General features: G+C 39.6%; 1 protein-coding gene across 5 annotated transcripts in view; it reads right to left on the reverse strand.

The window, feature by feature from the left end:
* SERTAD4 (SERTA domain containing 4) overlaps positions 1–17,776 on the reverse strand; it is a 58,774-nt gene extending 40,998 nt beyond the window's left edge. The window contains exons 1-2 of one of the 5 annotated variants that reach the window (XM_039347669.1): positions 17,612–17,776; positions 3,490–3,757 (exon numbers count right to left, since the gene is read on the reverse strand). In XM_039347669.1, the coding sequence (XP_039203603.1) occupies positions 3,490–3,742 (253 nt within the window). In that variant the 5' untranslated portion in view covers positions 3,743–3,757; positions 17,612–17,776. The other 4 variants (XM_039347673.1, XM_039347672.1, XM_039347671.1 and 1 more) reach the window with 4 other exon arrangements.
* Positions 17,777–22,978: the final 5,202 nt, after the last annotated feature.

Here is a 22,978-nt window from a genome sequence, read left to right on the forward strand (position 1 = left end):
ACTTCCATCTCCACAAGCAGCCTTCCCTTGTATCACAAAGGGTACGGCACAGTATTTTATGCTCCCGCCCACCCCAAAAGCATTTTAAATGAGATACTGCCAGTAGAACCTGATTTCTCATTGGCCAACCTTCTAATAAATAATTTCCCCTGAAATGTGAGTAGACAAATGGAAGATGCCACTATTACTGTCTTAAGTGCATACATTTTTTTTATTTTTCCAAATTTTTATCTTTTTCACAACAACTCTCTTATTACAGAAGGTAAAGTAGATTTGTATGGTCCCTTCTGAAAAGAAAGAACAATGTCCTTATGGGTAGATAAATCTTATTTGTAATTTGTGTATCGAATATGCATAATTTGTTCTAAACCAATTTGAAATGTTCTTTAAATTCAATATAAAGGAAGTGATTTGGAACAGGTAACCAAAACGTAATTACTCTGAACTCTTTAGAGACCGATGGATACCATAATTTAGTCTGGGCCATGGTATTTCAATCAGACAGCATGCTACCACAGAGAGTAAAATTTTAATTATTGCTAGCATTTAATATGGGCACCTGTTTGGGAATCATTGCATTTTTTTCCCTATGCTATTTTAAACTTGAAATAAAAGCTATACAAATGAAGTGGGCACAAACTTCATTTTCAAAGAGAGTACTGAGGGACTTAACCCCATTGCCGTTTTTGATGCTAACTATCAAAATTGGAATAAGTCATATATAATTATTTATGTCTAAAATATTGTTTTGGCAACTAAAAATGTTTGTAGTACAACAAAGAAAATATGAAAACATTTAAACCATCACTAACATTGGGGGGAGGGGGACTGCCTCATAGATCACTATCCAGTTTGTTTACACTTTTATTAATATGGATTTTTAATTTCAGCCTTCTTTCCTAGAGGTCTTTTGTAACATGCATTTAAAATCATGCTTCTAAAGCCAAATTCGATATAAGGCATCTTTAAGCATGTGTAGAATCATAAAACAATTATAGTATGCTCAGATATAATTGAAATTAGAGGTAAGAAAGAACTTGTGAGGCCTTCAATTCACTTAAGCTCAGGATGGGAAATCTGCATCTAGGTGACTGCATGCACTCCATGGTCTAATTTAATGTGCAGAAATAGAAAGCAAGAGAACTATGCAAACTTGCAAGGCAGAAAGCTCTAATTTTGGCACCGGGTTCATGTACCAGCAGCTCTCACTTCATTCGTCATCCCTTGAAGCAGCCTCCCCCAGTGACTCTCCTCATGGGTCAATGGCCTTTTATAGAAAGAGGCTTTTCTACACATACATCTGACCCATAGTCAAGTGATCAGGAATAAATCATTATAAGCTTCAGCTTTGTCTGTTTTCCTCCTTATTGTAAAGGAATATGAAAGGTTCTGCTTTTACTGTAGTGCAAAACAATGCATGTTACATTCAAACTTGAGCAAATAGTATTCATTTAAATTAAAGTTAATTGATTCACGTGGATGTGAAACCACTTGGCTCCAGTTTGTTTTGAATAACTTTGGTTAAAGAAGATTTCAGTTCAGTAAATTCCAATCTAACACAAAGCTAAGGATTGCTCTATAAACTATTTCATTTTTCTTCTCTCAAACACAAAGCAGTGAAGGGAGAAACACTCTCCTAAACCATCACATTGAGATCAGTTCAAAATTCCCTCTGGAAGGAAGTCAACACCTCATCCCTAAAGATCCCAGGATTTATCCTAAATCCAGACATGGAATGGGGCTAGCTGTGGGATCTCAGTGGGGTGTAATATATATTTAAGTACAGAAAAAATATTCTTAAATCAGGATGATTTAGCAGTCTTGTCCATATTTCAGCTTATAGTGGGAGCTTTTGCCATTAAATATACAGCCATACAAAACTAAAATAGTTCAAAATAGAAAAAATGAAGATGTGGTATAAATCTGCTCTAGTTCTGTGGCTTTGGTTTGATTTTGGAACAAAAATGTCCACCTTTTATGGAGTATCATACAAGGATCTGCACCAGACAGTCTAATGTGACACAATCCACGCATAATTTTATCATATCATCCTCAGTTTATAAGGTTTAACCTCAAAAGACACCCCCCCTTTCCACTTCTTCTCTAAACTCTTTCTTTAAATATAGGTATGTCACGTAAATTCCAAAGATCATCTGCACCAGTCACATAGCGGAGAATAAGTTGGAAAATGCTCTCATTTTAAAAAACTGACTACTACCAAGCATCTGATTAGAAGTTGAGTTTGCTTAGGAGTTAGACCCTACTCATATTTTTTTCACTGGTGCTCAGAAAAATCTAACAATGAAGAAAGGACCTTTGAGAAACTTATAAAAAGTGTTTTTTTTTAAAAAAAATCAAACTATTACTCTTGAATGGAGTAAGACAAAGGATGTTAGAGAGACAATCCATTGACAGGAGAACCAGCAAAGGAAGCTTTTGCCTGCACTAAATCTAATTTAGTTAGAACAATTAATCAGTGGAACAACCTGCCTACAGAAGTTGTGAATGCTCCAACACTGGAAGTTTTTAAGAAGAACTGGACAGCCATTTGTCTGAAATGGTATAAGGTTTCCTGCCTGAGCAGGGGGTTGGACTTGATGACCTCCAAGGTCCCTTCCAACATCATCAATAATAACAACAACAACTATTATTATTGTTGTTGTTATTGTTATTATTATTACTATTGCTATTATTATTCATCACAAGTCACAATCATTGCCATACCAAATACACAAACACACAGATTGGCCCCCTTTTGCTTTTGGAACATGGAAAACAAAGCAGCCAACGAGAACAGAGATCACCCTCCAATGTTAGCTACTCACATAGCAACCAAAGGATCAGTTAAAGTAAAAGCTTCTGCATGAAAAGCATTAACTTTGACCTTAGAGGGATTTTCTATAGAGCAGTTTATCCTAATATATCTCTTTTTGGCTCATCAGTCCCCCTGCCTTTCACATCATACAATGTTAACTGCATGAAATGCCCATGTTTGGACAAAGCTCTCCTCTGAGTACCAGAAACGGGACGGGGGGGGGGAAGCAACAGCCAAACTGAAGGGTTCTTGCCTCTTGCTCTGCTGGTGAAATGCCCCTTAGTGGAAAGCTGACTTACTCACCCGCTTTATGATCCTGAACCAGAAAGATTTTGAATCAGTTCAGGCCTGTCCTAAATCTCAAGTAATAATCCGGAGCTAAATAAAAGTCCCAATCTAAATCTCACAAATTGGTTGTGGAGAGAAATGAAAGCAGAACCTAGCAACAGCCACCGAGTCCAGTATGCTGGAGCGCTTAAGATGTTGGACTCGGACTTGTTCCCACGTTCCTTCCATCATGGAAGCTTCCTGGCGGATTTCTGGCCAGTCAGTCCTTGAGCACCAACTATCTCCCAAGACGGTTGGGAGGAAAACGGGGAGGGAGTAATTCTAGACTCGCTGCATTGCGCTCCAGGAGAACCCGGGGAGGAGAGCGAGCTGGTCCGTAGCGTTACCTGAGGGCGGAGGCTGCCCAACCGGTGTCCGGCCGTCGCTGCCCTGCGGCGGCGGCGGCTGATGTTGCGCCTGCCCCTGGGCGGTGCTGCTGCTGCTGCTGCTGCTGCTGCTGCTGCTGCTGCTGGCGGCGGCATCCGAGGCGGGGCTGCTCTTACTGCAACAGTGCGCTTCCCACAGCGGCTGGAACTCGCCGGCTCCTTCGGAAGAAACAATGGGCTCGCAGAAGCTGCTCAGGGGCAGCACCAGAGTCATCGCGGCGCCTCCGATCTGCAAACGGAGACAAAGAGAGCGCGGCCGGTCAGGTCGGGCAGCCGCCGCCTTTCCTACCTCCCCCCGCCACGCGCCCGCGAAGCTCGCCCTGCCCTGGCGTACCCTCATCCGGCCATTGCGTGCCTGCGCTCTGCAGTCAACCTGGCATTTGGTATCTCCGCCGAGCCCTTGGCCTTCTCCTACGGCCCCGAGGGGCCGGTGCCTCCCGCTCTCGCTTGCCTTCTGCACCCGTTGCCCTCTCTCACCCTCTCGGCGCCGATTGCCTCAGTCAGTTCGCGCAGCTGGCTCAGAACGTCTCCGTCGGTTCCGATTTTCCCTTCAGCACCCTGTAGGTCACCTATTGCTTAAATGGGGGGGGGACGATCCGAGAACTCAGTCACCCGTTCCTCCGCGATTCGTGTAGAAGCAAGCGCCGCTGATCCCAGGGTCTTGTCTTATTTCCAGCCAAATGGTTAAGGATCGCAGCCCTTCCCCAAGAAAGGCAACCCTTTCTCCCCGTTCACTGACCGCCTGCCCAAAAGCCCTTGGCTGCCGCTCGCGATTCTTAATTCAGATTTCCTCTACCGAGAAAGAAAGAAAGAAAGAAAGAAAGAAAGAAAGAAAGAAAGAAAGAAAGAAAGAAAGAAAGAAAGAAAGAAAGAAAGAAAGAAAGAAAGAAAGAAAGAAAGAAAGAAAGAAATCTGAGCGATACCCAACTGCAGAGGAATCACTTTATTCTCTACAGATACAGCGATCCCAGAGACGGCATTGTATATTTGTCTTTTACGTGTGGCTGGTTGGTTGGCCTGCCTCTCTCTCTCTCTCTCTCTCTCTCTCTCTCTCTCTCTCTCTCTCTCTCTCTCTCTCTCTCTCTCTCTCTCTCCCCTTTCTTCCTTCTTCTTTCCCACCCCAAGCGAAACAGAGCGAGACTCTTAGGTAGTTGTTTCCACCAGCTCCGATTGGGTTGAACTGGATCTGCCTCCAGTCAAAACACTGAGATTAAGACAGAAAATTGGCTCTGGTTTCAAGCGGTGAGTTGCAATCCCACAGGAGCCAAGCACAACATCAGTGGAGCAAGCAGAATATTAAACAGGAGCAAAGATTCCGGGGCCAGAGCCAGGCAGTAAGCCATCTATCCAATCCCATGGCAAGAGAAGGAAAGGGAGAGGGAGAGGGAGAATTTCTGAGAAAGAGAGGCAACCCACATTACAATGTGCTTTCTACAATAACGCATATACTCCTTGGCACACAAGCCAGATGTCTCCTCAGCTCTATGCCCTCTCTTCGAGAAACAAGAATAATTCTGTTTTCCATCCTGAATATTTTGAAGAGATTTGATGATTGCCAAAAGGCAAGTTTTCTCCAAAGTAAGAGTGCAGGGGTGCTGGTAATAAAGAATCAAAAGCTGATATTGTGTTAAGAATTATAATCTGTCTGGCAAAATTAATAAGGAAAGTTAAAGGTGGATTCAAAGAACGGATGAGTTGGCAGGGCTTGTTTAAATCATTTAGTCCAATCTTCAGTTTCAACAGAAAAGAGATCTGCCCCTCTTAAATAGGATAGCCTTTTAGATATCTCTAGACCCCTACCATATCTCTTCCTAATAAGAACTTTGGCAAATTAGACACCCCTGAATCTTTTAACTTTTCCTCATAAAGCTTGGCTTCTAATCTTTTTTCATCCTGACAAATGTTCTTTGAATATATTCTAACTGGTCTACATCTCTATTAAGGCGTGATTCCAAAACCTGGGTACAGTACTCCCAAATATAGTCTAATCAGCTTAATTGCAACAAAAATACTACTTTCTGCTATCTAGAAACAATACTTCTGTTAATTCAACCCCAAAACTGCTTTGGGCCTTTTAACTGTTGCATCCTCTTTGATCCTGTAATGGTCAAAGAGCCGGTTTGATGCAGTGATTAAAGGCATCAGGCTAGAAATCAGGAGTCTGTGAGTTCTAGTCCCACCTTAGGCATGAAATCAGCTGAACTACCTTGGGCCAGTCACTCTCTCTCAGCCCTAGGAAGCAGGCAATGGCAAACCACTTTTGAAATTTTGCCTACTGAGCTCATTTTAAATTGTAATTTTGTATTCTAAGTTAGTAGCCAGTCTCTCTAATTTGGTGTCATGTGTATATTAAACTACAACTTCCCTCCCTTTCTTTTTAAGTTATTTATAAAGTTGTTAAATATCATTTATATGATGATGGAATCCCATGGACTCCACTTGATAGGTTTCTTCCAGAGCAGTGAAGTAATAGCACCCCTTGGGTGTGGTTGTTCAACAAATTGAAAATATACTGGACCAAATTTCTTTTATTCCACATTTATCCATTTTATCCACAGGGATATCATACCTGAACTTGTCAAATACTGTACTAAAATCAAAATATCTACAGCATTCACTTAATATGAAAGAAAATATAACTGATATGGCTTGATCTTCACAAACCCACGCTGGCCCCTAGTGATAGTGTTACTGTTTCCCAAGAATTCACAGAAATATGGCTTCACAATTTATTCTAGGACAGCCATTAAACAAATAGCTCTTTAATTTCCCCAAACCTCATCCCTTTTAAATATTGGAGCTATGTTTGCCCTTATATTAGTTCCTTGAAGATAACAATCATTTCTTCTGAAGTAAATTCTGCCAGCTCCTTCAACATGCTACAACATAATTTGCCTGGTCCTGGAAACTTCAATTCATTTAAGATAGCAAGTTGAGTTCTTTGTAGACTTTATCAACCTGGAGCTCCATATGTCCCTTGAGGAAGTGCTTTCACCCTCTTCTAAGAAAGACTAAGAATGACTATTACAAATGAGGGGCATTCCAGATTCCCTCTGGATAGTGTTTAAATGCCTGCAGACCATCTTGCCATTTCAGTCAACAATCAAAAGAGGCTACACTTACACTTGTGCATAGGATGACTATAGTCTGATTCACTGGCTAATGTGTGTCTATCTCTTTTAATTGCCAAAAATGAATGATTAAAGTTACCTCAATGCATATTTTACAGGTCAAAGGAAGCTAGCAGAATGAATTCAAATTAAATGATTCAAAGTAAATAATTATGTCATTTACACAATGTCCCATCATTTTCATATCGCCGTGGCTGTGACCAAGATCCACTCAATTTTAGGAAATTGTTGATTCCGGCAAACCTGAATCTACACCCCAAATTTCTTATAAATATTATACCTGATATATTGTGGGAAGGATACTATCTTTACTGCACTTGTTTGAATAATGGGATATTTCTGTTATTTTGTTGCTGTATCCTTGATTACAGAAAACCAATCTTCTCCTTGAGAACTTAGACTAAATTTCCATAATAGAGGAGCATTTGGGGACTTCCATACTAATGATTATAGGGTTAGCAAGCCAAAAACTTACAATATAAAACCCATCCATACTATCTTTGGGGCTGCACAAACTGCCAGTGCTGCTGCACTCTGCACCAGCTATAGCTTTTGAACAGTCTTCAAGGGTAACCCCATGTAAGTGTGTTGTAATAGTCCAACCACAAGATGACTAGGGCTTGAATGACTGAGTACAGGGACTCCTGATCTAGGAGAGGCTACAACTGGCACACAACCTGAAGTTGCACAAAGGCTTTCCCAGCCATTACTTCCACTTGGTCTTCAAGCAGGAGTCATGTGTCCAGGAGAACCCCCAAGTTGTAGATTGGATCTGCCTGAGTTACTACCACCCCATTGAGCATTACAGATATCAAAATCCCGGATCTTGGAAATCCATGCACCTAAAGCCAATCAGTCTTGCCAGGGTTCAGTCAAATTCTGTTGTCCCCCATTTATCCCCACAGCCTCCAGACACCACAAGACAGCAGCAACAGTATCACATGGATGATCAGGGGTGGAAATATAGAGTTGGGTATCATCAGCCTATTGCAGATACTTCAACCCAGTGACAGATGATCTCACCCAGTGCTATTATCTGGTAGTATTAACATAGATATAACAATTATTCAGTAATGTAACTATACTATACAGAGATTGTTGCTTTGTTAAGGCCAGCAAAGTGTATGAGCTATCTTACATAACTTTTCAGCTACAAAATGCCACAAGGTTCAGTTATACTTTTTTGTTTTTCTTTACATATCTATTCTTATCCAGCTATCCACTTCTGGAGGCCTCCCATTTTGTTACTATTTTCCTTCCCCATCATTCAGTTTCATATTCTATGGACTATTGGGGAAAGGTCTTTCCCACCTCCTCAATTTTTATTCTGAAATATTTTTTGCATATTTGTAAGCTTCAAGTTATACTATACCTCTGCTGATAACTGTTTGCAAATTTTTGTCTTGACTTCAGTGGTATTGAAGCCTAGATGAAATATGAATTGAATTCAGCTTATAATCCTAATGAGAGAACTGTAATGATGCCATTCACAATGTCAAGAAAAAGGGTATTTATGCACTTCTAGAAAGCCACTAAAACAGAAGTTAAATTTGAAATACTTATTACAACAATGCTGCAAATCTTACAGGCCAAAAAGTGGAGTGGAGATGGAAGCAATGCGGGGTATTGGTAGGGCCTCATTAGTTATCCTACATTCTGTAGCAACAGCATGTGGCATTACTAATTCTGAAACTCTTTGATTTCTTAGTTGTATGAAGTCATTCTTATCTGCACTTATGAAAAAATGTACTCAATTTGCATCTTTGGGTCAAGAAGTGTGTATTTATCATTGTTTGACAATAGCTTGATTTTAAATTTAGTGACTATAATGTAATCTTCTCGTGTATTTACACTTATTTTTAATTGCTTGTTTTATATATTTATTGTTTTTTAACTAAGTCCTATACACTGCCCAGAGTCACTTTCATGTGAGATGGGCATCTATACATATATGATAAAAAATAAACAAATCTAACATCAATTTGTATAAGCTGATACCCATTTCATCTAATGCAAAGTAAAAAAAAAAAAGGCTGATACAATGCAGAACCTTATTAATCTAAAGGAGAGATAACTCCAATGTCTGATTAATTAAATATGTGAGTTGGGGAGGAAGTCATTGTATACAAATCAACACTATATGTGTTCCATTTTGAAAGTGATGTATTATGAATATATCAATAGCCCTAGCATTTTCTTTCCTTTTTTTCAATCTGGCTTTTCATTTCCTCCAGGATCTTTGTCTGTTCCTTCTTTTCTGCTTAAGATTAATGAAATCAAACATGGAACAATTCTAATGTTTCCAACAAATGGCAAGTATGCCTAATCACACATACATTCATCTAAAATACGGCTACCAAACTTGATAGCATCACGTGACATATCATGACATATCGTGACATTTTTTGCCTTTGCAGAGCCAGGGTCGGCGTGGCCTGAGTATGACGCATCCAGCCCACGGGCCACCAGTTTGACACCCCTGATCTAGAAGAAGACATTAGAGCTTGGCATTTAAAATGGCAGGGCAGGACTTCTAGTAAGTTCAGCGTGAAAGTAAGTCACTGAAAGACATTACACAACAAGGCAAACACATTCATTTATTTATTCATTCATTCAATTTTATGTATTACAAATTATTGAGCTAACTCAGTAGTTTATTGTAATATAACACTGTACTTTACTATGTCTGTCAAACACACAGAAGATGTCAAGGAAGGTTATATCTCACGTACTACAGTAATTTGCTTGTAGAACCTTGAATTCTTTTTAGCATGTATTTTGATTGGTGTTCTTAAATAATAAATGTATTTTCTCATCAGATTCCATATGAAACAAAATTGCTACTCCTTCAACAATTTACCAAAAAAACAGAATTGTCACCATGCTTACCACTATATAATTTAGATGGAAGAAACTGCATTGCTATTCATAGTCCATATGAATTCAAGGAATCTTGATTTTACTGAAATTTTCCCTGAATTCATATACTTCCAATATGAAATCTTTTGCTATTTTTTTAAAAAGGTTGCTGGAGAGGGAATGGCTAATTTAAGGAGAAAACTGTTGTCAAAGATTGGGAGTCACTCAGAATTTGGTATAAGATGGGTAATTATATAAAAGTTTTAAATAAATTAAATAAATAATTGGTAGACTTGCAGTATTTTATGCAAACCTACCATCCAATTCAGTAAGTATAGGATTTTTATTGAATTCACAATTTTCCTTCCTCCTTCCTTCCTTCCTTCCTTCCTCCCTCCCTCCCTCCCTCCCTCCCTCCCTCCATCAATTCATTCATTCATTCCATTGTAAAGCTGGCTTAGAAAATATGTAAAGGCAAACAGTACTTGATATATATCTTTGGGAACTAAGAGATGAGCCCAAGGTGCTATTTTTTTTACCTCAGGCAAGGAAATGTAATGGAGTGTATGGAGTTGGGGGACAATGGAAAGCAATGTTGCCTATCAAGAATCTGCTGATCAAGAATCAGACAAGGGGATGGGGGAGTCAACAAGGGCTTAATGGTCAGAGGAAGAAGCTTAGGAAGGACTCACCCTAATAAATCAGATAGTTAAAAGTGGCAATAGGACGTTTGTACCTTCACACTGTAATGTAGTCTTACAGTAAAATGGGTTTAGCTCATCTAGTTGCATTTTTTTTATCTAGTTTATCTGGAAGGACTGATAGGAAATTAGGTGAACCCATCTGTAGCAAGTTTATTGGTGTACATAAATGATGCATAAAGTATTTTAATTTCTGCTGATGGTTTTATTATTATTTATAAATGAATGCTAGTCATTCAGATAGCAAACGGCTAGTCAAACATATTGAATGAATGAATGAATGAATGAATGAATGAATGAATGAATGAATGAATGAATATAGAAGCAGAAAAGCAATTTCCCAACCAGGTATCTGGCAATACTCCCTTTTTATAACCCTGTAATCCCAAGAGTTGGGGCAACTGGATGGAGCTGAGCATTTACTGAGCCATGGTTAGAATGCAATACTGCAGGCTACTTTGGTGACTGCCAGCTGCCTGGAGTTTGACAGTTCGAGTCTCACTGGCTCAAGGTTGACTCAGCCTTCTATCTTTCCGAGGTCAGTAAAATGAGGACCCAGATTGTTGGGGCAATATGCTGACTTTGTAAACCACTCAGAGAGGGCTGTAAAGCACTGTGAAGCATTATATAAGCATTACTATTGCTACTGGCCAGATGCCCTTCCTGGTGCCATGTGAAATTCACAGCAGATATTTTTTCTTTGTGCCTTAGGAGAGAAACATCTGCTGTTACCCTAGGATCGAATTCTCAACCTTCATCACTAGACCAGCATGCTGTTTTATCCAAGTGTCTGGCAATGTATTCATGTATTCATTGATCATACTAACTGGAGATTTGGAAAAGTTTGTTTCATATATAATTATGAAAAGTACAATCCAGTATATCTGGATGGTATCAGATAAAGAATAGCTAAGACATAAAGTGGGAGGGGTGCAAAAAGTATAGTTATCTTTACATTCAAGATTAGAAGAAAATTATTAAAATCCTGTAAAGTACTCTACTAGATATTTCAGATGGCCAAAATTGCTTCCCCTTGAGATTAGTTATGAAACATTGATTAGTTTCTGGATCTAGCCAATAATCTGCCACCTGCAAGTCATGATAAACCAAGAAAGATGTTTTCAGGTGTCAGTTACTGAAACTGTACAACTATGTCCAATAATTAATAAATAAATAAATAAAGTAAACAGGGAGGCTCTTTGGATCATCCTAAGATATATGTCTGAGGAAATTCATAAAATTGATTCAGCTACTCTGTGACAGAATGACAGAACAGGTTCTTTACAATGGTGATACATCAGCTGCATTTGCCATTTCCTGTGGGGTAACACAGGATTGTGTGCTGGTCCCAGTCTTCTTCAATCTGTTCTTTGCTTGCATATTGTTACGTGCCATCCAGGGTCTGAAGGAGTGTACATCAACTACCTAATGGACAGCTCCCTCTTTGACTTTTGTCACTTGAACACACAGACAAAGTGCCTTCATACAGTCATTCAAGGAACCCCTTTTGCTGTAGGCTCCTGGTGCACAAAGTCAGCAATCTATAGCTGACAGCTGAACTAATTCTCAGATTCTGCTATGCTCTTCAGCTTGATTATCAGCCTGAACAAGACTGATGTCAAACATCAAATCCATAGAACCAAAAATCAATGTTAATGATATCCAGCTAATAAATGCAAAAAGCTTCAAATACCTGGGAAACTTCATCTTGAGTGATAGATCTTTGGACAAAGAAATTGACTCCAAAATCAGCAAGATCTGCTAGGCACTGGGGCAGCTTCATGCTAGATTACTCATTCAATAGAACATCCATATCTCCACAAAGGTGAAAGTCTACAGAGCAGTATTATCCCTTCTTTCCTATATGGATATGAGTCCTCAACTCTGTACCAAAGGCACATAAAAGAACTGGAGAAATTTCATATGTGCACTCCATCCTCGGCATTGGTTGGCAAGATCGGGTTTCTAATCTGGAGGTCTTGGATCACAAAAAGTACATCTGCATTGGGCCCCTGATTATCAGAGCCCAGATGAGATGGGTAGGGCACATCATCGGAATGGATGACAACTATATCTTTGCCAGTTGCTCTATAATGTACTGAACTCTGGGAAAAGGTCTTGAGGTCAGCAGCCCTAGCATTGCAAGACACTATGAAAGAAATTCTAACCAAGGAACTAGAAACTGCAACTATTGACAGAACCAATTGGTGAGTCCTTTGTTATGAAATCTCCAACAGCTTTGAAGACAGGCACCATCAAAAACTGGTAGAAAACCATGAGCAAAATAACAGAATAATACCCAGTTACTACAACAATGATCTTTCAGTCTATTCAGCACCAGATTCTGTGCTTCCAGACTGGGATAGCAGAGCCATCAGTATGTCCATAGATGAACTGCAAAACAGCATGTCTTCTTCAGCTCTAAAGGACTACCATTTTATACAACTATGAACTGTTCCATAGGCTAAGCCAGTGGTGGCAAACCTATGGCACGCATGCCAGAGACGGCACTCAGAGCCCTCTCTGTGAGCACGCATGCTGTTGTCCCAGAAGAGTTCACCAGAGTGGCGTTTGGAAGTGACAAGGCAGGAAGTGAGTGAGCAAGCGCGGTTGGTCCCCCGGGGATACCCCGGAGATGGTGAGGGACTGGCCCCGGCCACGCTCACCCAGTCTGCCATGACCACTGCAGCCACCCTGTGGGCCACGCCCCACGTCCCCCCTGAAGGCACCACAATGCTGATGCAGCCCTGACACTTTGCGATAAATAAGTGGGTTTTGGGTTGCAGTTTGGGCACTCGGTCTCTAAAAGGTTCGCCATCACTGGGCTAAACTATATAACCTGTGAAGTCCATGTCCCTATGCATGCAATTCCAATTCAGCAGCAATTTTGGATGGAACGGATCTGGAAAGCCACATGTGGCCACAGGTAATATATCTCAAGTTTAAAGGAAGAACTTCTAGTATGGGCTGAAGAGAAGGGTGAAATAAAAAATGAGATAAAACAAAGGAAATTTTAATATACATGATGTTACACTGTTTCATAGTTTTCTCATGTAAGTGCTGACTAGCAACATAATTATTACTCAGCTTATTTCTGTTAAGTATTGCACTGGAAATTAAGATAACAATAGCATGACATGTGTATTATTTTTCTAAAACAGCACAAGGGTTAAATCAGGTTTCAACATTCATGTATAGAATCACATTCTAGTGACACTATACTCATCTTTTAAACAAATTCAGTAGCCTTGATAATTGTTGACCATTTTTTTTCACAGAAATATTCACAAGTTTGCTGGACTGGAAATCGGTTAATGGACAATTAGATATATAAGTGTTCAAATCTTACTGACCTATAGGTGCTAGCATCTTTTGCCATTGACCAGGCTAAGAATGCAGAAATTGTAGTTTAGCAACACCTGGAGGGCTACAGATTTTCTTTTCCTGTCTATATACATGCAGAGAAATATGCAGAGAGATGAGAGAGATTTCTACAGACTTAAAAATAACTCAAGAATATTAATATTTTCTGAGTACATAATAAATTTTTGGTATGTTAATGTTTCATGAGATTTATAAAAATTAGTAAAAAGCAATGGTGACAAAAAACCGTTTTTACAAATTATCATACCTCTGTTTCTTTCCAAAAATATTGAAATTACAGTACATTTCAATGTTCTCTAAAGTCTAAAACAATTTTTTTAAAGTTATTTTTTATTTTTGCTTAGGGCAGTGGGGAAAAATTACGTATTCATAGGGCCAAAATAAAATATCAGTGTGGTCTTCTTATTCAGAAAATGTTTTAAGCTCTTTTTAAGGGTTTCAGTTATCTAAAACAAAAAACAAAACTCCAAGCCCTAAATTATTTGTTTTTTTTTTTAAAAAAAACCTTTGCATTTCTTTTTTTGCAGTGTATAGCTTCAGGTTTCCTTACTATTCTTCTGAAATCTCTACAAACAGCTGTTTCAAATAGTTTGATTTCTTTTTAAAATGTTGGGATCAATTAAGTGTCAATTAACTGGCATCATTTCACACAGATTTTTTAGAATATGCCATCAGAAAAAGATATAACTGCAGTTGTTATAATGAATAAGTCTGAAGTGTTTTTACATCATTGAAGCTACAAAGTATATCTAAATGTTGCATTCACTTCTCAGTTCTTATGTGATCACAGTACATAGATTTCCCCCTGAAAAATGACTCTTGGTGAAAGAAATGAGAAGAGTACAGGTACTAAACCTCACTTAACAACTGAGGCCAGCAATTCAGTCATTGAGTGAAGTGATGTGATGGAATCTCCAACTAGTCAGGAGGAAGGTATTAAGAGGAGAAGTCCTTATACTGCAGAGTTCAGCACAGCCCTGACTTCCCCCAGAATTCTGAAGTCTTATCTGACTGCAAATGAAGGTACAGTAAATGTACATATCCCAGGATTATGTCACAGGGTCCAAACTGAGTCAGTCACTAGGACCAAAGGTTTATTTTTCCCAAAGATTCTGCTTTGAGATTATTCATGAGAGGTTCTGGTTGCTTGTGCCTCACAGGTGTCCACTAAGTGAAACATCATGATTTTACTACTTTACTTCAGCTTTCCTTTGCTTTACAGACTTGCCATGGTCATAAATCCAAGGACTGGTCAGTTACTTTTTTTAATCATCATATCAGCAGCATTCGCTAAATGAGTCAGTTGCTAAATGAAAACTACCTGTATGCCTCCTTTCAAACTTGAAAGGATACAAAATTTGAAGATTCGTGAAAATTTATACATTGTTTTATTTGAGTATCTAGGAATTTGAATTGTATACCCATAGTTCTAGGAAAACTTCCATATGATACAATAATTAAGAACCTGTAAATACTTTGGCAATAATAAAATGTTCAAGATTCCAAAATATTCTGTTCCAGGTACCATGCTTTGCTACTAGGCTGCTCATAACATGACAGAAGTAACTGATATTTTGAATATATAAATGTTATTTCTGACATAATTTTCCAGTTATATTAAAAGCAATTTCATATAAAATTTTTCAATAGAACAGCAGTACTTTGGAATGCATCAATTAGCAGGTTTGTTAGATTTATTCCACTACATTTGTCTTTGGTATGAATTCATCTTTGGAAAAGTTACATAAATAAATAATCTTGATGAAATATTTTACATGGTTTTTGTGAATGATTACTTTTAAAGGGCACATTTATCACATGGAGGCTGTGGGAAAGAAACTTAATACAACATAGATCCTTTCCTTATAGATCTATAGAACAATTAAGTTTCATGTAGAAAATTGTTGTTGTATAATATGAAATTCAAAATAGCATGCTGATATTATTAATTTTAAAGAAAAAGCAGGTCAATGGAGTCCTGAGTGGGTTGATAAACTTCTCTTCTTAACAAAGATTTCTAAAATCACATGTTGGTTCTTTTGATTCTTTAATTACTCTCTTTAAAATAAGTACCAATTAAAATTGCCTTTCCAATTGATTTTGTACCCCAATGAAACAGTGCACAAATGTCACTGACACAATAAATAAGATGGTTTATGAGTTAATTATATTCCTGCCTTAACATCTGTCCACTGAATAATGCAAACAAAACCAAAGTTAAGCATTCTGAAAAAAGGCAAGTTGTCTTTGCTGTATCATGTACTACTTTCCATGAAGTTTAAGAGCTATTATTACACTTTTAGATTCCTACTAAAAGAAACAAATACAAAAAGAAGGATTCCAAGGAAGTGAATCATAAATATTGGCAACAGGCTTTCAAGACCAAATCCATTCTTTGCAGAAGTCTGCATCAGCTACTTCATCTCTTAATTTCAATTAAAATCAATGGAGTAAGCTACTATAACAACTTTATGTTTTCTTCTTATAAATTCCTGCCCTCTACCTTAGGGGCTTTACTTAAGATGCCATTTTTAGATTAAGTTGTACATTTTTAATGATTGAGTCACTGAGTCATTTCCTTGGCAAGCAAGGAAAATGGGAATCATGTATCTTCAAACGCTAAGGCACTGCAGCAAAATATTACAGATAAACACCTCCCCAAATTAGCTAGGACAAAATCGTTACTGATTCATTTATTACACTTAGAATGGTTCTTAGACAAAGGCAACTATACTGGCAGCAAATAAGCTAAACCAGCTCATTTCCAAACATTACAAGCCATATATTTTTTCTTCTCATCTTCAGAAATCTACCTTAGTGTACAGCATTTGTGCCTTTATATTCAATCTATTCATCATGCTTTTTATTTTTGTTTCTGCATCACACTAGAGACAGACAAGACAGTCTACACTGATAGTATCTGAAAGTCAGTAGCAAAATTCTAACTGAACGTTTCAGTTTGCCCAAATCCCCTTTGCTAGCCATGTCATCTGTATAAAATATAAAAACAATCAAGTGTGTATGTGTGTGTATGATTGTCCAAAACACGTGCAGATTAATGATCACAGACGCCCAAACACGTCTGTAGAAATCGCACCCACGTTTTGAAGGCGCTGCCAGCCAGTCCTAGAAAGCCTCGGGGAAGCTACTGGCCGATCGGCAGCTCTCCATTCCACCCCCCCCCCCCTTGCGCCGGGAAACTGCGGTGGCGGGGGGAAGGAGGATGCTCCTAAGCACGAGGAGCCCTCGGGAAAAGGAGGGTAAACTAAGAGGGCTGTTTGAGAGCGAGCGATTAATGAACACTAAAGCGACCCGTTTATTTATAACCTCCGGAAGAGGATCGAGCGCTTCTCCTTCATAGAGAGCCTGGCACGGCGCGCGGTTTCTAGCGAAGGCGGGGAGAGAAACAGGAGGAGAGCGCCAAAAGAGGGCAAGCAGAGCTCCAGGCTTCGCGTAGTTTCCCTTCCTCAAACGGCCAGAGGCTGCCTCTTCCACACATACACGCGCACACATCTCCAAATCACCGAAGACTATGGTGGGGAGGGGGTGGTGGTGGTGATGACGGCGGCGCTGGTAAGAGAAAAGAGGCGGCTACGCCTCTCACGGTGAAGACGCCAAAAACACCGGGCGCCCCTCTTCGCTCTCTCCCCTTTTCGCTCCAAAAGGGAAACCAGAGTCCTCAACTGGATCCTACCCTCCATCGGTCGGTCATTCAGCATCTTCTTTGGGTTTCCCTCAGCCCCTCCCCCGTTGTTCCCCGCCCCGGCACCTTAAGAGAGGCGCGCGCTTTATGTCCTGTCCCTCCGTCTCCCTCCCCCCCCCCACCTTCGCCTGAGGAGAAAGCAGATGCAGCCTTGGAGAAGCGGAGGGAAGGCTAGGAAAAAAACAAAAAACGCGGCCCCCGTCAAGCCTTGGACCCTTTCACGCGCTCCCCTCCCCCCTCCCCGTAAGGGCTTCCCTTCTCCAGCCACGCCAAGTCGCTTTGCCGGACCATTTCCTTCTTCTTACCCGCGGCTTTGCGTGGCTAGCGGCGGCGATTCTTCCCTCCCTCTGGATCCCGCTGGCGGCCTCTTTTAGGCTTGCCCTCAGTGCCCGCTGTTTCTCCGGGGAAGCGGGGGGGGGGAGGAGGAGGACTGTCTCCTCCTTCCCGCCCTCGCTGGTGTGCAGGAGGCTGTTGTGGTTGATGCGGATGAAGAAAGAGCCTCTCGCTCTCCCAAGCGGAGAAGCGTGTGAAACCAGTCGGTCCTGTTTCTGCACATTCATGTACACCCCTGGATATGAAATTGTACATACGCACGCACACACACAAACACACACAGAGAGAGAGAGAGATTTCAGCTCAGGGTGCCCTCGGGGTTAGAAAGGGAACGGGGCGCTACCAGCGCCTTCAGCTCCTCCTGCCGCAGCTGGCTGGCTAAGCAAAAGCAGAGGGAAAGGAAACTAAAGGCTCCCTTGTTCTCTCCAATAACCTCCGGCTCTTCGTCCCCTCCAGCTAGGACGAAAGGAGCCCTCGCCCCCGAGGTTAAGACCCTTCGCCCTCTCTCGTCCTCTTTCCCCGCATCCTTGCGGTGCAGAAGGGCTTCTCCTGCTGCACGGGCTATTACTAAATTTGTTCGGATCAACGAGGCCATTGTTGCTTATGGAGCTCGGCATTTTTTTTCCCCCAGCAGTCCTTTCATCTCAAGTCAAAGCACCACAGATAGGAACCAGATGAGGAGCTGGAAGGCCAAGCATTAGAGGAGGTGGCTGATCTGTAGGATAAGAGTTTCCGCCTGGGTTTGGGAGGCAGAATTCAGTTACCTTTGGCTACCAGATACTCCTGTATGACTCATTTTGCTTTTTTGTCCTATTTGTGCCTTGTGGGCTTTCTGGCCCAGAGTGGTCTTAGAATTAGACAGACTTTCTAAAAAATAAATAAAATCAATTTATGACAAAGGATAGTTCTGTGTTTTATATTAGATGCATTGTATGAATGATAGCTCCATATACCAATCTCTACTTCAAAGTTTCATGCAAATAAGGAACTGACAACTAATTATCTATTTCAATATCACATCCAATTTAGCAAGACTTTACCATGAGCTTTCCAAGAGCTCTGCAACCCTGAGTATAGCTGTCTGAGCTATACTCAGGGCTGAGCTAATAATTTCTTAATTAACTGCACTGATAGTTATGAGTGGTTAATGAATACCTTCTGTAAAATCTGCTTTGCTCAGCTTTATTTATGATCAATCTATGGGAATTTCTTTGCTATCCAAAGATGATTATCTTTAGTTAGATGATTATCTGAAAAGTGAGATTATAAAAGCCCAGTCAAGCACAATACCAATGAAGAAGAAAAATAACAGCTCTCAAAAGAGAGCATGGCTGCATAAAGAACTGATAAATTGAAGGACAAAAAGGACAAGTATAAAAAGTGGAAAGAGGGGCACAAAACTAAGGCAGAATATCAACAAATAGTCGGAGCCTGCTAAGGCTCAAAATGAACTAAGGCTTGCAACAAAAGTCAAAAATAACAAAAAAAAGCTTCTTTCAACATGTAAAAAAGAAGACAAAAGTTAAGGAAATGATTGGTCCATTATTGGGGAAAAATGGCAAGAAGGTGACAAGCAATAGGGAGAAAGCAGAACTACTCAACTTGTTTTTTGCATCCGTATTTACACAGCCCCAAAACAGCCCAACCTATCAAAAACAGTATCGTAAAAAACAGATTAGAAACATAAGTTAAGATAGGCAAGAAAATGGTAAGTCAGCACCTATCCACCCTAGATGAGTTCAAATCAACAGGACCAGATGGATTACACCCCAAGGTTCTGAAGGAACTGGCAGATTTGATCTTAGAACCACTGAACTATATTTTTCAAAGATCCTGGAGCACTGGGGAACTACCAGAGGACTGGAAAAGAGCTGATGTAGTTCCCATCTTCAAAAAAGGGAAAAACAATGGATCCAGGAAACTACAGACCTATCAGCCTGACCTCAATACCTGGGAAGATTCTGGAAAAGATAATCAAACAATGAATCAGCGAACACCTAGAGACAAACAAAGTCGTTACTAAAAGCTAACACGGGTTTGTCAAAAACAGATCAACAAATCTTATTACATTCTTCGACAAAGTGACAAAAATAGTGGACCAGAGGAATGCTGTGGGTATAATTTACTTGGACTTCAGTAAGACATTTGATAAAGTAGACCACAACCTACTTGTCAATGCTGTAACATTGGATGTTCCTGCTTTGACAACTGATAGAAATTGCAGCCATTTTTACTTTGCTTTTAACATGCTTTTTCTTCTGTTTAGAAAGTAGATGTTGAAGGGGGGGGTGAATATTTGAGTTCAGCTAGCCATAATAACAATGCAGCTCCGTGGGAACTCAAGGATACAAACCAATAACGTTTTGGTGGGCTGAGGAGCTAGGGAGAGAGCCTGTGCTCCTGGCTAATTGGAGAATGTGATTTATGACTGCTTTGTGGGGGTGGGACTTACAATTTGTTACTTTGTATCTCGGGGAAGGGAATCTAGTTTTGGATTCAACTATGTAGTATCGATACTTTGTTTCCTGAATAAAATGTTCTTGCCTTGAAGTTCTTTAATGGGTTTCATCTATCGGAACCATGACACTACTACTTGATAAGATAGAAAAATGTGGGTTAGACAGTATCATCACCAGATGGATTCATAGCTGGCTCAATGGAACTGAATCTACATGGAGGGAAGTGTGCAGTGGAGTGCTCCAGGGCTCTGTTCTGGACCCAGTGCTCTTCAACATCTTCATCAATGATTTGGATGAGGGGATAGATGGGGAACTCGTTAAATTTGCAGATGACACCAACCTGGCAGGAATAGCCAACACTCCAGAAAATAGGCTTAAGTTACAGAAAGATCTTGACAGACTTGAACATTGAAATTCAGTGGTGAAAAAGTAAGTTTCTACATTTAGGCAAGAAAAACCAAATGCACAGATATACTATAGGTGGTACCTTGCTCAATAGTAGTAACTGTGAGAGGGATCTCGGGGTCCTAGTGGAGAATCACTTAAATATGAGCCAGAAGTGTGTTGCAGCTGCCCAAAAAGCCAACACAGTGCTAGTCTACATTAACAGAGGGATAGAATCAGGATCACGTGAAGTGTTAATACCACTTTACAATGCCTTGGTAAGACCACACTTGGAATACTGCATCTGGTTTTGGTCACCACAATGTAAAAAAGATGTTGAGACTCTAGAAAGAGTACAGAAAAAAGCAACAAAGATGACTAGGGGACTGGAGGCTAAAACATATAAGGAACAGTTGCTGGAATTGCGTATGTCTAGTTTAATGATGAGAAGGACTAGAGGTGACATGATAGCAGTGTTCCAATAGCTCAGGGGCTGCCACAAAGAAGAGGGAGTCAAGTTATTCTCCAAAATGCCTGAAGGCAGGACAAGAAGCAACGGATGGAAACTAACCAAAGAGAGAAGCAACCTAGAACTAAGGAGAAATTTCCTGACAGTTAGAACAATTAATCAGTGGAACAACCTCCAGAAGCTGTGAATGCTCCAACACCGGAAATTTTTTAAGAAGAGACTGGACAGCCTTTTGTCTGAAATGGTATAGGGTTTCCTGCCTGAGCAGGGGGTTGGATTAGATAACCTCCAAGGTTCCTTCCAACTTTATCATCATCATCATCATCATCATCATCATCATCATCATCATCATTATATCTTCAGGACTCTGGATAGGTTAAAACATCTATTTTGATCTAAAACATCTCTGAAATATTAAGGATGTTAAGAGAATATTCTGATCCTACTCTATCTGTGAAATGTATAAATGTGAACCTTTTTATTCCTTTTTCTTTTCAAACTTAGGTGTTCCCAGGCTCAACTGAATAAGCCGAACAAAGCACTGCAGGTGGTAAAATAGTGATTATGAATATCAAACCATTTATTAAATTAACTAAAAAAGAAGCAAAATGTAACTGAATATTGTAATCTCAAACCCAGTTAGAAAGCACTGTAGATAAGCAAATAAAACAAGGAAGACACTATTTTGCATGATTTATTAAATCATGATACTATCAAATAATATACATATACCACACATAACAGCAAAAGTTATACTGAGGTTTGTTTTGCAAAGTAGAGTTACAAAGTGTTAATTAGAGGAAAAGCAAACAGTGACTTACTTATTTAAAGTGAAAACTTCATTTGCAAGCATGCAGACAAGCAAACAAAAAAAGAATAAGATTATAAATCTCAAGGAACAAAAGTTGACTAGCTTGTTCACATCAACAGAATGCAAAGTGCTAAAATTATCTATGGTAAGTATATACCAAAAGGACAATTGTATTTTATCAGTTTTCAAATCAATTTAATAATTAAGAAGTCTGAGAGCAAATTTGGTGTAGTGGTTAAAAGCACTGGGCTAGAAACTGGGAGAACACGGTTCTGATCTTGCATTAGGCACATAGCCAGCTGGGTGACCTTGGCCCAGTCAGTTTCTCTCCTTCCTAGGAAGGAGGCAACGCTCTTCCTAAATCTTGGCATGCAGGAATTTGTCCAGGCAGTTGCCAGGAGGCAATAATGACTCAAGGGCACATAAAAGTCAATTTAAAACCTGAGTTTTTGGAATTATTTTATTTAGCATTTAGAGCTAGCTGGTTCTGTTTTGTAAATGTAAATTGTATTTGTGAATTTGCCATGTACTTTTAGGAACAAAGTATAACTGAAATGAATTGAACTGATTTTCTGTATGTCTGCAAACAAAAGCCTAAAATTGTTAAGAATACAAGAAGCAGTGTAAAGACTTACAAATTTCAGAAATGTAATTATATCTGAAGTGTAAATTGTAGAGATGTTTGGCTAAACCTAATGATACACTGAATATTACTTAATATTACCATCCCACTGCCCCAAAATCGTATCCCATAATGATCAGTTCCAAGGGGAAAAAACCTCCTTAATTTAGTCTAATGCACTCATATAGTAACCACATTAGAAAGTTGCCTGCAGAGCAAATATTTCCAGATGTCTGAAGTAAGAGATCTTTCAAATACTTGCAGCATATTTCTTGTAAAGAACATGAATTTAGATTTATTGCTTGCCTATGAAATACATTGACTAAAGAAACAAGCTGATGAGCATTCAAAGCACTGAGGATTTTAAAAAGCAGCTACATGCTAAAAGGATTTTTAAACACAACCTTGATGATAGTATCCAAATAAATTTATACATTTTCCATGCAGACTGAGGAGCTGAAGCTGAAGAAGTTATGCTATATTAAAAAATTAGATAAGGAAATTGAAGCTAAATCTCTTCAAGATGGTGACTCTGTGGATTGGTTCAAAAATTAATAAACTGCCTTGTCATAAGTTGCATTTCCCTTACAATGG

Source organism: Crotalus tigris, unplaced genomic scaffold (assembly GCF_016545835.1).
Source record: "Crotalus tigris isolate CLP2741 ecotype Arizona unplaced genomic scaffold, ASM1654583v1 scf7180000018097.2503214, whole genome shotgun sequence".
NCBI lineage: Eukaryota > Metazoa > Chordata > Lepidosauria > Squamata > Viperidae > Crotalus > Crotalus tigris.